Genomic DNA, 19,520 nt, shown 5'->3' on the forward strand with positions numbered 1-19,520 from the left:
TCCACCTGAAAACAGTTACAGGAACCTGTGTATGCTGACCCCACCAGTGTAATGGGTATTCTAAGATGCTTTGCTAAAAGATGAAAGGCGCTGACTGTACCTTATTCTGCTATGAAGTACAATTTCTTAGCTACGTCATAATGGGCTGACGTCATGATGCTGTACAAATTACCTTCCCCGTGAACTAACATATCCTTAGTAACATCGTTCATTCATTACTGTCAAGCAAGATGTCGCATCCACACTCAGTTATGGATAAAAAAGTTCCTCTAAACTTGTCGAATATTTGAATATTATTACATTGGAAGAAATAAGGCAAGATGATGTCATGCCGTGGGGTTTTCCCAAACATACCGGTATTCAAACCACTGTGTCCATTCCACAGCCTCCACAAAGTTTTCCGAGGGCATTGGTGGCATAGGAATTATGTAATTATGTGTCTCTGGACACAGACATATGCAATCCTTGAAGATATCAAAACCACTTATATTCCTGCTGCTCAGTGTATGGCATTTAGCAACATACTGCAGTCATACAAAACAACCACTGTATTTTGACATGTTCCTCCTACGGTGACGCCATCTAGGCCTATCATGGCCCAGGCTGTTGAATCACATTTGTTATGGTATGACTGTAGTGCAACCAACTCAGTAAGCACACTGTTTCATGGCTTTCAGTTGCTGTAGTCTGTTAAACATAAGTGGTGGAAACAAAGTCCCAACATTTATGACAGAAAACACCTCAACTCACAATGACCAACAACACAGAACATTGGCTATGTCTTGTTTACAAGTGATAGCATGGCCCCAAACAATGCACTTGTGGAATGTTTCGAGTCATGTGATTAAACTGAAGCAAATTAACATAAAAGTTTCAGTTTAAATAATACTCTCTTTTGAGTTATTGGGTAAATTGGCATGGGTTTATTCAATTGTTTTGAATGGATGCTTGATTTTAATTTTAATTTTAATTCAGGAAACACTGATAGCCTTTAAACAAACAATGGTGCTTAATGTGCTTGAAAAATTTACTTTTACATCAATATGCTTTACTTGCATATCAGGCAAGCTAGATGATGATGTGCGTAGCACAGCTACTTTGTAAGCCAGCATGAAGTGTGCATTGCATGTCACTATTATGACGTCACACTGCTGTTATGACACAGACAAAATGTTGTCACAGAAGAGAAAATTCATCAAATTTCACATTGTAGTTACCTCAAAAGACCATTTTATAGCCAATACTTGTTCCCAATTTCATGGTAGAACCCTAATTCAACTAATCCTGAAATAAGTTTTTTTTCCTATCTCACTGTTTTCAGTACAAAATCTAAGCTGTGTGATCAAGTGCTGTTCCCAGCAGACCAGCAAAATCCCATGGAGAAACTTCAGTCGTGAACTCAAAGAGAGCTGGTAATAACCATTAGTAAGATAAATACTACGAATCCATCCCAACTCCAGGAGAACATCAACTAGCCTGGCTCCCTGATTGAATTATACCACACCACCACGGGTAAGGTAGCTGAACTCCTGGCTTAGCAAACAGGCAACAAACAACTCCATGCAGAAGCATCCCAGTTAGTGCTACACTCTGCACGTGCATCTGCACATGTGGCAGTTATCACACACAACAACAGCAGCTCTGGGCTGCCTGCCAAATGTTGGCCATGTCTTACTGTGGTGGTTATGATTACAAGACATTATCAAATCTAAAAACATCCTGATTATCTCTGGCAGACACTGCTCTCGGGCTGTTGCCTTTTGAAAGTTATACAAAAACACAATGTCCTTAACATGAGTACCTTATGATTTTATAGACTGTGCATCATATTGGAATTTACAAAGATAAATGTTTTCTAGAAGCATAAATGTTACATCCTATTTGAAGATATAGGAATCCCAACAACCTTTTAGATATTGACTGAGCACAGTTGTGAAGGTGTATGGAGGAAACCACTGACATGCCAGTCAGCAGTGCATCAGTAACCTCACCAGCCAGGAATACCACTTAAAGAACACTATTCCCCACTTTTGTATATTCACACACCTTTAAGGTAAAAACTAAATGCACCTTTTGCTATGGCAGATAATAAAGATAAATTAACATGACAAAGTAGTGTATACAGTATTTGAAATGTAGGGGTGTCCTGGGATCCCAGAGGTCCGCTCCTATAGTATTAGAATCTAGGGACCCCTAAATCTTCAACTTCTAAAAATAGGGCTATGACAAGGACCCCTTGACTTTCATGCTTTAATTTTCGAACACTGGGACATGATAGAGAATTTTACATCAAGGGAGACAACCATTAGCAAGTGTTCTTATAGAGGAAACAATTATTGGTCTTTGTGGTAACTGTTAACCTTATATCTACAAATATGTTATACATGTCCACCTGTTTTTTTATTAATTGTGCTATTGTTCCAGCAAGTACACTAAGGATGTGTGTACAGTGCCGATATAGCAAAATATTATATGTGCATCTTTGTTTTCGTTCAACTTGAAGATGAAGATGTTAATCAGCATCTCATACACACAGTTAACTCAGAAGATTTGAAGTTCTGAAGTCAGAAAAGACATAAACCTTCTGCAGGGCTTAAGAAAATTAAAAATATGGCAACAAGGAAGATGTTGCATTGCCCTTGATGTGACCCTCCCTACCTTGTTGATGCTGGTGCACATGGAGACTGGATCGGTTGTCCCCATGAGAGGTGAAGGTTGCATCTCTCTGCACTGCACCATGCTTGGTCACTGTGTAGTTACAATCAATCACTACACTCTCCAAGCTGTAGATACCCATCTTCTGCTTACTCCACTTCTACACGAAAAAACATACATCCACACTTTCATTCACTGCAGTGTGGCCAGGGCAGAAATCCCACAGACAGTGTTGTAAGCTGAGAAGAAAGCTTGCAGCTGCCATGTACAGCAGGACAGAGGCTGGGTAGACAGCAGTTCCCACAGTTACACCATGTCCTCAATGCCATGCTACATCCTGCTGCAATACACTCGTCTGGCTCATCACTTGGTAGACAGCCTGTAGCTTGGTAGGACTGTACTCTTCCTCTCAAAAGGGCATGTTTGCACATAGCCAACACACTCTGTGGACATGCAAGTTGACATGTATTGAGTGGATACATAGGATGTCATCATACATGACTATAAAATGTGTTGTCACTGAATGTTTACACATAGGTCAACATAAGATAGTCCTGTTGCCATGAAAGTTGACTGATAAGTCACATGAGAAAGTCTTGTTTGCACATGGGTCTACACAAACACTGCGGACATGCCAGTTGACTGGACCAGTCATATGAGAAAGTCTTGTTTGCACATGGGTCTACACAGACACTGCGAGTATGCAAGTGGTCTGGACTAGTCATATGAGAAAGTCTTGTTTGCACATGGGTCTACACAAACACTGCGGACATGCCAGTTGACTGGACCAGTCATATGAGAAAGTCTTGTTTGCACATGGGTCTACACAAACACTGCGGACATGCCAGTTGACTGGACTAGTCATATGAGAAAGTCTTGTTTGCACATGGGTCTACACAAACACTGCGGACATGCAAGTTGACTGGACCAGTCATATGAGAAAGTCTTGTTTGCACATGGGTCTACACAAACACTGCGGACATGCCAGTTGACTAAACCAGTCATATGAGAAAGTCTTGTTTGCACATGGGTCTACACAGACACTGCGGACATGCCAGTTGACTGGACTAGTCATATGAGAAAGTGTTATTTGCACATGGGTCTACACAGACACTGCGGACAAGCCAGTTGACTGGACTAGTCATATGAGAAAGTCTTGTTTGCACATGGGTCTACACAGACACTGCGGACATGCCAGTTGACTGGACCAGTCATATGAGAAAGTCTTGTTTGCACATGGGTCTACACAGACACTGCGGACATGCCAGTTGACTGGACTAGTCATATGAGAAAGTCTTGTTTGCACATGGGTCTACACAGACACTGCGAGTATGCAAGTGGTCTGGACTAGTCATATGAGAAAGTCTTGTTTGCACATGGGTCTACACAGACACTGCGGACATGCCAGTTGACTGGACCAGTCATATGAGAAAGTGTTATTTGCACATGGGTCTACACAGACACTGCGGACATGCCAGTTGACTGGACTAGTCATATGAGAAAGTCTTGTGTGCACATGGGTCTACACAGACACTGCGGACATGCCAGTTGACTGGACCAGTCATATGAGAAAGTCTTGTTTGCACATGGGTTTACACAGACACTGCGGACATGCCAGTTGACTGGACTAGTCATATGAGAAAGTCTTGTTTGCACATGGGTCTACACAGACACTGCGGGCATACCATTTGACTGGACCAGTCATATGAGAAAGTCTTGTTTGCACATGGGTCTACACAAACACTGCGGACATGCCAGTTGACTGGACTAGTCATATGAGAAAGTCTTGTTTGCACATGGGTCTACACAGACACTGCGGACATGCCAGTTGACTGGACTAGTCATATGAGAAAGTCTTGTTTGCACATGGGTCTACACAGACACTGCGGACATGCCAGTTGACTGGACTAGTCATATGAGAAAGTGTTGTTTGCACATGGGTCTACACAGACACTGCGGACATGCCAGTTGAATGATAAGTCAAAAGAGAAAGTCTTGTTTGCACATGGGTCTACACAGACACTGCGGACATGCCAGTTGACTGGACTAGTCATATGAGAAAGTCTTGTTTGCGCATGGGTCTACACAGACACTGCGGACATGCCAGTTGAATGATAAGTCAAAAGAGAAAGTCTTGTTTGCACATGGGTCTACACAGACACTGCGGACATGCCAGTTGACTGGACTAGTCATATGAGAAAGTCTTGTTTGCGCATGGGTCTACACAGACACTGCGGACATGCCAGTTGAATGATAAGTCATATGAGAAAGTCTTGTTTGCACATGGGTCTACACAGACACTGCGGACATGCAAGTTGACTGGACTAGTCATATGAGAAAGTGTTGTTTGCGCATGGGTCTACACAGACACTGCGGGCATGCCAGTTGAATGATAAGTCACATGAGAAAGTCTTGTTTGCGCATGGGTCTACACAGACACTGCGGGCATGCCAGTTGAATGATAAGTCACATGAGAAAGCCTTGTTTGCACATGGGTCAACATAGACACTGCGAGTATGCAAGTTGACTGGACAAGTCATATGAAAAAGTCTTGCTTGCATATAGGCCAAGTCACACCTCAGTGTGGGCATGCAAGTTGACAAGACTAACCACATGAGAAAGTGGTGTTTTCACAAAGACACTCATTGTGTTGACTCATCTATCACTCTGGTTTACACACAAATCCACACAACAAAGACACGGTTCATGGAGACCTGGTAAGGGAACATCCAATACAATAAAAAACTTATCAAGTACTTATGAAACAACTAACATGTTTGGGTGAAAATCTCAATGTGATCCCACTTCATCAATATGTCTGTCCCTCCCTTTTAGTTAAGAAATTTGAACTAATAGACAAATAAATAACATCTTAATTTGTAGATATTGACTTTATTGTACCTGGAAGAGCATACTTGTCATAATTCTTTCAGTTTGATTCAAGTTCTGCCTTCTATTTAGTTATTTTAAACTCTACAAAATGTGAAAGCCAGCTGTCCAATAACAATACAGTGTATCTCTGAAAGTCTAGTTTAAAGATAAGGTATCTCACACTACATCTGATAAAATAATAGTCATAAACCATTATAAGCATTTGGTAAGAAAGAAAAGATAAATTTATTTTAGCAGATTCATGTTGTCCCAATAACATCACTCAACTCTGTTACAAGATTTATTTGATTTGATTCAACCTGGTCAAAGGGGAGTAAATATGTCAACTTCGTTCAAAAGAGGAAGTGCCAAGCCTTTTTCAACCATAATCAAGGGCTGGAATGACCTTTGTGAGGAAATTCCAACATCCAGATCAATCTTGATGTCAATGGTGAGCAGAGTATGTTTTTTCTCAGTCAACCTCTTTACCTAAGTAATAAAGAGAGTACTGCACCAAATATTATTTATATTTTTTCAATTTTATGGACCATGAGGTAAAATATATATTAATTAAAGATTCAACACTGTTACATTGAACTCCGTTACAAATAATTGTGTAACAGAGGTGAGTATCTCAAAATTAGGGGTTGAAATAAGTTATTAATACACACAATTACCACAGACACTAAATAGATGAGTTAATTTACCATGTAAATGAATGACTTCAATAGCAAGTAAGTGTGTTGACCTTGATACCAGAGGTATAACCAGCCAAACGCACCTCTTGTTTCTTTCAGATATTGCCAACAATCTGGAATAAACTTCAGAAAATCTATGGTTGAAAGCAACCCTCCAGACAATTCCCATGCTATTTTGTGTTCTTGTCAATGTTTTCCAGACAGTTAATCTTGACTCTCAATCATCATCTTTGATATGGCAATATTGTAGTTTCTGTGTTTGATAAATGAGTTTTGTAAAGTTCAGAATAACAAAAACTTGGAGAGAATGTGATTGTTTTGTTTGTTTCTAACATGATGTCATCGGATTGAAATGCAGAAATTGTGGAGTTGATACTCAATTGAATGGGAGAGGATGTAATCCTTATGATGCTGCACATTTAAAGTTATAGTTTATTTCATGGGGACTCTTTTTGATAATGTAACAGAGTTGAATTCATAAAACCACAACCATCTATCAAATCTAGCATTTATATACATACTTTTTAATATTCAGCTCTGCTGACTATATGATATGAAGCATTTGACATCAGGCAATGTTGTTGCAACTTGTTCTAAAATAAGGACAACTTCTGTTATTTTTCAACTGTAGGCAGTGGTTTGTGCTCAAAATGAGATTTTTACCCATTCATCACATACAGAATCCCTTTTCACAAGCATATGAATTTGGTGTGAATGCTAAGCTTCAGTTTAAGATGTGTGTGTGCGTGCGTGCGTGTACGTGCGTGTGTGTGAAATAGGCTTTGTATTTATACAGTGGTTTTAAATATGTTAAAACGTAAGAGAATTTAATAGACAATGGACTGATTATTGACAAACACAATATTACACCACACAAACCAATCTTTTGTTTTTGGAAACTATAAAGTGGTAACATCAAGTTTTTATCTCTACAAAAATGATAATTTCTTGAGTTTAAAGGCATATATGGGTCATTCTCTAAAAAAGTAACATTTCCTGTCCAAATGAATTTTCTTGAAAACAACTCATAATTCTGTTTTCAGATAACTAGCCAATGAAGATATTTATCAGATGTATGCAATATTCTGATCAAGTTACTGCTATAACCTTATGTTAGCCAGCAAAATACCTTAAATGTGCAGAAATTTGTCCACAAATAAAAAATCAAACTTTCTCAAATTATCTTAAGTCTCTGGGAACAAATACTTCCCAAAGCCCTGGTGATTTATGTAGCATGACATCATGAAAGGCTGATAACAGCAGAAAAGCTGTTGGTTTTCCACTTGGATTCATTATTTTTGGAAACAGTAATCTTGTCCAGAGTAATAGTGTCTGTCCTGTCACCAGATAGTACAAATACAAATAATAATTGCTCCTTTGGTAAGCCAGAAGGCTAAGGTCTTTGCAGGTCTCTTCCTTTCCAGTACTATCTTGGCACCATATGCTCAAGCAATTTATACTGGTGCAGTGTCTTCAAAATAACTGGTAAATGTTGTTTTTTGATGTGTACTTTTTGTAGGTGTCTGTGCTGTCACAATGCATTTTGGAACTCAACCAGTGTGCTTTTTTTAGTGCAAGAGAGAAGTCATTGTCCTAAGCTGGCATTATGTCATAGTTTGTCTCTCCTGTCACTGTCTCTGCTGTCACCTTAAAAAAAGTGACAGGACAGACATATTTAGGCGACAGCACAGACATATAGTGTTCAATAAATGTTTCAACATATATATATTAAAAGACAAAGAAAACATGAATGGTAATCAAGTATTTTGTATGTTTGCTTGTTGCATGAAAATCTTTATATTATTAACATTTGGGTCAATAAACACTGATCTTTGGTAACAGCACAGACTTTTAATAGTGACAGCACAGACACATTTCAGTGACAGCAAAGACATTTTAGGATTTTTTTTATCATGTTGACACAAATAATGAACAATTATTCATTTACTCGCATTACTGTTGTTCATGGTTAAGAAATGTAACATATTTACTATTATTTAGCAAATTTAAATGAAAGTAATGTTACATGATCACTTCAAACACCGTGTCTATGCGTGAGGGAAAGAGAGAAGTGGAGGTGTGTGCTGACAGAATGGAGTGAATGAGTGGGGAAAAGAGAGAAGTGGAGGTGTGTGCTGACAGAATGGAGAGTCTGAATGATGATGAAATTCACCAAAAGACAAGTAAGGAAATGGTACAAAGTTCAGATGATGATAAGATGGAAAGACAAAAGGAATTACACCAGCCAGTTGATACAAATGAATGCCCCGGGAAATTCATTGTCATTGTGTATAACATATCATATCCTGGTTATGTTGAAGATATAGAGCTAGGTGAGGTTTTTGTGGAATATATGCATAAAGCGGGATAGCACAGGAATGCAAATTGTTTCTTCTGGCCACGCAAACTTAAAGACAAATGCTGGTACCAATTTGAGGACATAGTTATCTTTGAAACAATTCATGGCAAACAATAACCTGTGTTTACATGTGCACATGAATGAGGTCAAGAATGATTTACTGAATGTTATCATATAATGCTATCATTTGGTAAAAGTGCAAATATGTTATCAGACTTTTTCTGTGCTGCTACTGTTGAAGTTTTGAAACTTGATTATTCTCGTTTCCTTACAGCTTTTTGCTTGGAATAAGCAACAATAACCTCAAAAAGTGCCATTAAGGTTGTTGGTAGAGTTTCTGATTAAGTTCTGTTTTTTAGATGAGCAATTCCACATAAGATTGGTTTACGAATTTTTGCTTGTCTGTGCTGTTACCAAACCTCACATTTCTATCTAATTAATGTCACATACAAAATACACCTAACACTTTGATATGCACATTCATTGAGTTTCCCTTTTTTTGACTATTTTTACTTCTGAAACACAGAACACAGAAATAGTTTTTATAGTTTTGGCAATTACAAAATATTTTGTCTTTCCTGTTACCATGTTGTCTGTCCTGTTACCGTGAATGTCTTTCTTGTCACCAGGTTTCTGCCATCTCAAAAGTTATAATTGGTTCAACTCTGCTGACAAAAATATATATAATTCATAAAATGAGTGTAATAACTATTATTACCTTATAGAATAATGGTAGTTCCATTCCAGTGTAAGCAGTAGACAAGTTTATCGTACATCTTTTTGCAAATAATTACATTGTATGCATATATTTACAGTCTAATAATTTAGTAAAGCCAATAAATGAAATTTTAAATCTGTTGGTATTTGAACTATGCCAAAATGCAACAACCATATAATAAATTTAATTCTTTTTAGATTTATGTTCGGTGACAAAAACTGAATTTTATGCACGGTAACAGCACAGACATTTGGTACAGAGATGCCAAAAATAGTTTTCTGCAAAAAGGAAAATAAGACATATTAAGCCTGCATACTTTACACTTGTATTCAGTAATTGTTATTTTGTTTATCTGCTCACCAAAACCATTTCAAAAATGAATTCTGATTTGTTGATTTTTCATAGGCCAAAATGTTACTTTTTTAGAGAATGACCCATATATACTAACAGCTACTACTGTCAAGGACATATAGAAGTTTGAGCTACATCCATACTGAGTCTGTGCCAAGACTGTGATACTACACACTGCTATATACAGATTTCACTTCAAAAGTAACTCAGCATGAAGGTAAATGGAAGCACCTGATAAACTGCCCAAAACAGCAAGCTACACATCAAATCATTATACCTAAGCTTCATATAATACTAGATTCCAGCTTCCAGATGTTTTTGTATTTTTCTTGTAAAACCTCCTACTTGTGGTTGCATCATACTGCACATGACCATGAGAAGCAGTTGATGCCTCGTCTCTACCAACCTAGATGTAACTGACACATGGCAGATTAATCTACCTCCACCTACTAGCTGGAAATATCACTGTTTTATTTAAGAAGTTCCTTAATTTAGTTCAGGACAATCTATACACTTCCTAAATAATCATGTCCTTAAAGATCCAACACAGCTGTAAACAGAGTGATATACAGTAACTATTGAGATGTGTATATCAACCTAGAAAACTGGCTGTCATAATATGCTGAGACATATTAATACTGTGATAACCTGTTACCCTTGAGCTTATCCCTCGATCAAGGTTTTACATTTTCAACACAGACCTCAGAATCTGGTCTTAACTGTAACTTAGACTACCAACATGCCCTGTTAACATGCATTATCTCTACAGTTGAATAGAGTTTTAAATGACCAACATGCACTATGAACACTCGTTATCTCTACAGTTGAATCCAGTCTTAAAGGGGAACTGATCTAACACAATTCCACGGGACTGGTTGTTGCCTTTGTTATTGTTTTTTCCCAGTGAGTACCCGGATGTATAGCAGAAATCTAGACTAGTTCGTGACCTCTGCTGCGCCATTCGTAAGCGCATTAGTCACTTTTATTGTTAGTAATAAGGGCGTATGGTCACATTGATCAACAAAATGAAATAGCATCGGTAATGGTGACAAAGTTTTGATAAGTCACTTGCTTGGTAATTTTGCGATTTTCGTTTACACAATTTTGACTTGCAACACAAAGTAAATATTTCACCTGAGCATTGCTTTTTTTATAGTGTGTATATTTTTTTACTGTCAAATGTGTAACACATTTATTAAACGTCTAAATATTCAGGTATTTTACAAAGTGACTGAAAAACATTTCCATCTGTATTATTATGATAACAAATTCCAAACATTTTGATGTTTAATGTCATCACCAAGAGACTGAAAATGTTACGTTGTAAAGTGCATTTCTATGTTGTTTTGCTTCTAATCCTACATAATAATCTGTTGTGATGTTTGTAGGCCCTTTTGATCGTCTTAATCAATCTGGACAGATTTTTTAGTCGAAATGCCTGAAATATTTACACATTTTATAAATTGCCTGAGAGAATCACATTTTACAAATTGAAGGTAATATATACACGCTTACAAAGGAAAAGATCTGTGAAAACAACGTCTATCGCGCATTGAAGAATTTCCCAAACAAGACGTAGAGAAACAAGAACGAATCGGTTTAAAAGAAGGAAAACAAAATGCAAATATCATAATTACAACCTACCAAATTTATGTGTATAAATTTTAGGCAGCTTCCTTGTTCGAGGAATGTATCCGTGAATATCCACACAAAGGAACAATATCCCACTCGTCTGCAGCTGTACAAAGAAACTTATTCGATGTCACGTGTCTCAGTAACAATCAAATATTTTATAAGATATATATCGTTTCGGGATATTATAACCCGTGTTCGTTTCTCAACTGATCACTTGGATTGTTTCAGGTGTTTTACATAGGTGTCAAGTCTCAATGGTCGGCTGAGAAAGCCCACGTGACAACTATTTTCATAACATCCACAGTTCCTAAAAAATCCATTGAACGATAGATAACAATGATCAATCAATCAACGTATTGTCAGTTAACCCTTTGAACAAAGTATGTTGTTTTTACATCGGCACTTCACGCCATTATATGAGTGTATTCCCTTTGTATTAGAAAACCTAGACATGTAAACACTCACTCTTGACATATCCACAAGATAACAGTGATTAATCAATCAACATATTTTCTGTTAATCCTTTGATGACTAGGAACGATCCGTTGATTTACAAAACAAAGTAAATCAACTGATCATTCATCTCTTGCTGGGCTGACACGTGCATATTACATAACACACATTTCACCTCACTTCAAACCTGGATTTAGATTGAATAATTACCCCAGACACCTGTATTGTCTCTAATTGTACCTGTAATAAATTCATTAACTGAGCATCAAGTGAATGACGACAAATACACAAGTGAAGGGTTATACGAGAAAACGTGGATGACAACAAGGGAGTAGTAATCGTATTATCGACGCAAGCCGAAATCCGAAAATCCTTTCACTGCATGGATACTTTTTTTAGTATTAAACTATAACCATCTGGGGAATTTCTAAATGACATCTGATGAGCTCCGCTGTTCTTTTTGTCCGTTTGTTTAGGCTGAAGAAATTAATTAACATGCGCCCTTTGTCGAAATCTTTATAGATCACAGTTAACCAATCAGTGTTTATGCAAAAATGCGTAAAACAAATATTGCCTCCAGCCTCCAAGTTTATTTAGCTGTCCTTGCAGACCTTGCAGTCTCTGGTCACGCTCAGTTGCGTTGCGTATCATCCGGGTACTCACGGGGGAAAAAACAATAACAAAGGCAACAACCAGTCCAGGGAATGGCGTTAGATTAGTGCCCCTTTAAATGACCAACATGCCCTGTTAACATTCATTATCTCTACAGCTGAATCCAGTTTTACAAGACCAACATGCCCTCTAAATATTCATTATCTCTACAGCTGAATCCAGTTTTACACGACCAACATGCCCTGTTACATTCTTTATCTTTACAGCTGAATCCAGTTTTACACGACCAACATGCCCTGTTAACATTCATTATCTCTACAGCTGAATCCAGTTTTACACAACCATCATGCCCTGTTAACATTCATTATCTCTACAGCTGAATCCAGTTTTACACGACCATCATGCCCTGTTAACATTCATTATCTCTACAGCTGAATCCAGTTTTACACGACCAACAAGCCCTCTAAATATTCATTATCTCTACAGCTGAATCCAGTTTTACACAACCAACATGCCCTGTTAACATTCATTATCTCTACAGCAGAATCCAGCTTTACACGACCAACATGCCCTGTTAACATTCATTATCTCTACAGTTTAATTCAGTTTTAGATGACCAACATGCACTATGAACACTAGTTATCTCTGCAGTTGAATCCAGTCTTAAATGACAAACATGCCCTGTTAACAAGATAGAATGCATGATAAAACGAAAATAGCATTATGTGAATATTTTACTTTTCCAAATGTATACCTTGTTTCAATAGCCAACTAGATATTCATTCAGAAAATGCTCACAAATATATATCAGACAATAATAAGAGGTTCCATCTCTACACCAGCGCAACTTATTATTAAATTGCAAACTTATATTTATGTCTACATACACAAAGTGCATATAAAAAACTCTCAAACTTGCATCTGACTAAGCTTTAGTTGTCCAAACAAAAATCTTTGAACACACTCAATACCTATTAGCTGTATTTACCACACTACATCACAAATCCCTGTGTTATGTGTAATTAGTCATTCGTTTTTGGTCATGACATCATCAAACTGTGGGCACATGTTTTAACTTTGATAAATTTATGAGACCAAGGCGCATCATGGTTTTGTCTGGCGCAAGTTAAATTAAGTTTTTTAAATCGAATGTGTAAAGTTTTGTCATTGTGTCGACTAATGCAAAGAAATGTACATTGTATGATGGTACATGCATAGTTTTTAACCTTGATCGACAAAATTAGGGGTCCAGGGTACATCCAATAATTATTTTCAAAGGTCCTTACAGGACATAAGGGAGTCCTGTTAAGTAATGAAATGGTGTAGTGTACTGTACGGTTGGACAATTACTTTAATTACAGGACTTATATTTCTTGTCAAGAAATGGGAACATGGAATGTTACTGTGAGTTCCTCGGGATGCAATATATTTTTTTTCTGCTTCCGTTCTATTCATTGTGTGTACTGGTTGCACATATAAAACTCTTGTATATGTACTTGTTGAACTATCACAACACTATTGCTATAGCTGCCCCACTATAGTCTTAAAAACTTATGAATTTTTTTTGCAAAAGATAATGTCATTGCAATGACCCACTGACAAAATTGTCAGAGACTATGCACCAACAGACTGTGTTAGAAGGCTAGGTTGTACAGAAATACCCAGATGATTGAAAATGTAATAGTAGAAGGCAGCGCTTCCTGGCTCAACCTACACCTAGGGCTTAACTGCCTGTCTGTTACTTCACCATCACCCTGGAATATAGGTTCAACCAGCACACAGGGCTCCTCCCTTCCTGGCAGACAGTGTTACTTCTCCATCACCCTGGAATATAGGTTCAACCAGAACAAAGGGCCTCCTCCCTTCCTGGCAGACAGTGTTACTTCTCCATCACCCTGGAATATAGGTTCAACCAGCACACAGGGCCTACTCCCTTCCTGGCAGACAGTGTTACTTCACAATCACCCTGGAATATAGGTTCAACCAGCATAAAGGGCCTCCTCCCTTCCTGGCAGACAGTGTTACTTCTCCATCACCCTGGAATATAGGTTCAACCAGCATAAAGGGCCTCCTCCCTTCCTGGCAGACAGTGTTACTTCTCCATCACCCTGGAATATAGGTTCAACCAGCACACAGGGCCTCCTCCCTTCCTGGCAGACAGTGTTACTTCTCAATCACCCTGGAATATAGGTTCAACCAGCACACAGGGCCTCCTCCCTTCTTGGCAGACAGTGTTACTTCTCCATCACCCTGGAATATAGGTTCAACCAGCATAAAGGGCCTCCTCCCTTCCTGGCAGACAGTGTTACTTCTCCATCACCCTGGAATATAGGTTCAACCAGCACACAGGGCCTCCTCCCTTCCTGGCAGACAGTGTTACTTCACCATCACCCTGGAATATAGGTTCAACCAGCATAAAGGGCCTACTCCCTTCCTGGCAGACAGTGTTACTTCACCATCACCCTGGAATATAGGTTCAACCAGCACATAGGGCCTACTCCCTTCCTGGCAGACAGTGTTACTTCTCCATCACCCTGGAATATAGGTTCAACCAGCACACAGGGCCTACTCCCTTCCTGGCAGACAGTGTTACTTCTCCATCACCCTGGAATATAGGTTCAACCAGCACACAGGGCCTCCTCCCTTCCTGGCAGACAGTGTTACTTCTCCATCACCCTGGAATATAGGTTCAACCAGCACACAGGGCCTCCTCCCTTCTTGGCAGACAGTGTTACTTCTCCATCACCCTGGAATATAGGTTCAACCAGCATAAAGGGCCTCCTCCCTTCCTGGCAGACAGTGTTACTTCTCCATCACCCTGGAATATAGGTTCAACCAGCACACAGGGCCTCCTCCCTTCCTGGCAGACAGTGTTACTTCACCATCACCCTGGAATATAGGTTCAACCAGCACACAGGGCCTACTCCCTTCCTGGCAGACAGTGTTACTTCACCATCACCCTGGAATATAGGTTCAACCAGCATAAAGGGCCTCCTCCCTTCCTGGCAGACAGTGTTACTTCTCCATCACCCTGGAATATAGGTTCAACCAGCATAAAGGGCCTCCTCCCTTCCTGGCAGACAGTGTTACTTCTCCATCACCCTGGAATATAGGTTCAACCAGCACACAGGGCCTCCTCCCTTCCTGGCAGACAGTGTTACTTCTCCATCACCCTGGAATATAGGTTCAACCAGCACACAGGGCCTCCTCCCTTCTTGGCAGACAGTGTTACTTCTCCATCACCCTGGAATATAGGTTCAACCAGCATAAAGGGCCTCCTCCCTTCCTGGCAGACAGTGTTACTTCTCCATCACCCTGGAATATAGGTTCAACCAGCACACAGGGCCTCCTCCCTTCCTGGCAGACAGTGTTACTTCACCATCACCCTGGAATATAGGTTCAACCAGCATAAAGGGCCTACTCCCTTCCTGGCAGACAGTGTTACTTCACCATCACCCTGGAATATAGGTTCAACCAGCACATAGGGCCTCCTCCCTTCCTGGCAGACAGTGTTACTTCTCCATCACCCTGGAATATAGGTTCAACCAGCACACAGGGCCTACTCCCTTCCTGGCAGACAGTGTTACTTCTCCATCACCCTGGAATATAGGTTCAACCAGCACACAGGGCCTCCTCCCTTCCTGGCAGACAGTGTTACTTCTCCATCACCCTGGAATATAGGTTCAACCAGCACACAGGGCCTCCTCCCTTCTTGGCAGACAGTGTTACTTCTCCATCACCCTGGAATATAGGTTCAACCAGCATAAAGGGCCTCCTCCCTTCCTGGCAGACAGTGTTACTTCTCCATCACCCTGGAATATAGGTTCAACCAGCACACAGGGCCTCCTCCCTTCCTGGCAGACAGTGTTACTTCACCATCACCCTGGAATATAGGTTCAACCAGCACACAGGGCCTACTCCCTTCCTGGCAGACAGTGTTACTTCACCATCACCCTGGAATATAGGTTCAACCAGCACATAGGGCCTCCTCCCTTCCTGGCAGACAGTGTTACTTCTCCATCACCCTGGAATATAGGTTCAACCAGCACACAGGGCCTACTCCCTTCCTGGCAGACAGTGTTACTTCACCATCACCCTGGAATATAGGTTCAACCAGCACACAGGGCCTCCTCCCTTCCTGGCAGACAGTGTTACTTCTCCATCACCCTGGAATATAGGTTCAACCAGAACAAAGGGCCTCCTCCCTTCCTGGCAGACAGTGTTACTTCTCCATCACCCTGGAATATAGGTTCAACCAGCACACAGGGCCTCCTCCCTTCCTGGCAGACAGTGTTACTTCACCGTCACCCTGGAATATAGGTTCAACCAGCACACAGGGCCTACTCCCTTCCTGGCAGACAGTGTTACTTCACCGTCACCCTGGAATATAGGTTCAACCAGCACACAGGGCCTCCTCCCTTCCTGGCAGACAGTGTTACTTCTCCATCACCCTGGAATATAGGTTCAACCAGCACACAGGGCCTCCTCCCTTCCTGGCAGACAGTGTTACTTCTCCATCACCCTAGAATATAGGTTCAACCAGCACACAGGGCTCCTCCCTTCCTGGCAGACAGTGTTACTTCTCCATCACCCTGGAATATAGGTTCAACCAGAACAAAGGGCCTCCTCCCTTCCTGGCAGACAGTGTTACTTCTCCATCACCCTGGAATATAGGTTCAACCAGCACACAGGGCCTCCTCCCTTCCTGGCAGACAGTGTTACTTCACCATCACCCTGGAATATAGGTTCAACCAGCACACAGGGCCTACTCCCTTCCTGGCAGACAGTGTTACTTCACCGTCACCCTGGAATATAGGTTCAACCAGCACACAGGGCCTACTCCCTTCCTGGCAGACAGTGTTACTTCACCGTCACCCTGGAATATAGGTTCAACCAGCACACAGGGCCTCCTCCCTTCCTGGCAGACAGTGTTACTTCTCCATCACCCTGGAATATAGGTTCAACCAGAACAAAGGGCCTACTCTGTTCCTGTCAACTTAAGGAATGACTGTATTTTTTTCGATTCATTCCTCAATGAATAAAAAAAAATACACAGTCAATGCTTATTATTCTAAATGCTAAATTCGACAACTATAACACGTTTTATCTGCAATAGTTAAACCAAAAACAGTTGTATATATCAAAACAGACAAAAATGACGAGATTGATAAACATTCCAGGTGTAGGAATACATACTGTGGCGTGACATGAATCAGGTGACTATTTAATTTATGCACATAACTTGACACGCCTACACAGTAAGTAGTCAATCAATGGAGAGTAGGATGAAAACAATGTTCATTCGACCAGTCAATTAAGGCAAGAGGCGATAAGAACTGCAACAGTCAGACTGTAACGAACCGGAAGAAATATGTCCGTGAGAAGGCGGCTGTTTCAAATTACATGGTCAGTTACCGCCAGATTCAAACATTACTTCCCTGATTACGGTAAAACACAGTTGGAAAAATGCTAGTTAGAAATGAAACCCGAAGACATGAAAGTTGAATTGAGGCGAGCGGGGAAAAAAACAGGCAAGCGACCTTGCACGTTTGCTTTTTCATTCATTCTCGGCCTTCAGTTTCAAAGGGTAATTTGGACAATGAATATGCATGAAAGTCACATGATGATACACATGCACAGAAAGGAAATTCCCTCAACTGTAATACTGGGATTCCCCGACATTCCACAGTAATAAAATTAGTGCGCCTTGGTGGGTGTGGCTTAATTTTTTACATTCATTGGGAAATGAATGCACTAACACGTGACCAATTCAGCTGATCAGAATTCAGGAATTTCAATGAACACAACGGAAATTTAATTATTTCATCATCATCCTGGAATATAGGTTCAACCAGCATACTGGGTTCAAGCATTAGGTTTTATTTCGCTCACATGAAATATTGATTTAATCTTTTCAGATAAATATAGTATTTCATCATTTAATACATAACAATACCTCATATTACATCATGATGATAAACTCATATTACATGAACTGAGAGAGGGGAGGACAGGTCATTGCTGTGCCATCATTCATACACGACAAGGCCATAGTCTTATTCCTTTCTCTCCTTGTTTTACTCCTCTGTAGATCCTAGAAATATTCAACATGTTGCACATGATGCTTCAGGAATGTGACTGTCATGACTGTAAGAAAGTAAGACCCTATAATGCTATAAATGAAAGAATATATAAGACAAATGTCCATTCACTTGAAAATCTGCACTAATTACCCCACCCCACCCCCCAACCCCATCACTATCAAATTATCATATATTTAATACTTTCATTGTTTGACTCTGATCAGATGATACAAAATAGATTGAATACAATGTTATTCCTGATAAAAAGAATTCTTCCTTTGCTAGTTGTTACTAGCTGTCGAATCAGTTAAAGTGGAGATCATTATCTTTTGATAAAAACTTTCACATTAAATAAAAGATTATTTTTCTATGCTCTTGAAGCAGTGCATTTATGTTGTCAGTAAACACAGTCTAAGGGGGATAACTCATGACAGTCTCTGGGAAACACAGACTTTTAGATTTCTTGCAACACAAAAGTAGAGCCCCGTGCTCAGTAGCTCATCTGTCTCTAAAAGAATTTTGATACAAAGGGAAAAAACAGCCCTAAGGACATGAAGGACAAATTAGCTAACAAGGAATTAGGAATGACACTTTTTACAAGAATCTTTTTCAGAATATACACGTATTTATACATTTAATAGATGTACAATTTATTTAAATCAAACAGATAAATAATGATATTTCCAATAGATGTGGTATGAGCACCCTTGTGACCGGAATATTGACATGTCTTGCAACATCAACAACGGCCAAAGTTGGTAACTTATTATGACAGTGAAGAAACTAAACTACTTGTACATAGTTTCTGATAAGTTTGAAGTCATGGGTCAAATAAAGTGATTGATGAAAAGACAGGCATTCATATAAATCATCACACTGACAATGTCAGATAAAGAAATGCATTCAAAATGTGATCATGCAGTGTTTTGCAGATGATAACATGCAATAAACAAGAGGAAGGGCCCCTACCATGTGTGACCATGTTTCATTTTCTGAGGAGAGCAAGATGGTTCTACTCCCTACATCATTTCATTTTAGAAAATGATGTTTTTAAAAGAAGCGTTTCCTGAGATTCCTAGCAATGT

General features: G+C 39.7%; 1 protein-coding gene across 2 annotated transcripts in view; it reads right to left on the reverse strand.

The window, feature by feature from the left end:
* The window catches only part of LOC139452025 (protein neuralized-like), a 60,893-nt gene that overhangs the window by 34,653 nt on the left and 6,720 nt on the right, over positions 1 to 19,520 (reverse strand). Inside the window, exon 1 of one of the 2 annotated variants that reach the window (XM_071233306.1) lies at positions 2,659 to 2,867. The exons of the other annotated variant lie outside the window; for it this stretch is intronic. Coding sequence (XP_071089407.1) covers positions 2,659 to 2,797 — 139 coding nt within the window. The 5' untranslated portion in view covers positions 2,798 to 2,867. Of the gene's footprint in view, positions 1 to 2,658; positions 2,868 to 19,520 lie in introns of those variants that run through there. 2 annotated transcript variants of the gene reach the window in all.

Source organism: Haliotis cracherodii, unplaced genomic scaffold (assembly GCF_022045235.1).
Source record: "Haliotis cracherodii isolate W230 unplaced genomic scaffold, xgHalCrac1.p SCAF_9, whole genome shotgun sequence".
Lineage (NCBI taxonomy): Eukaryota > Metazoa > Mollusca > Gastropoda > Lepetellida > Haliotidae > Haliotis > Haliotis cracherodii.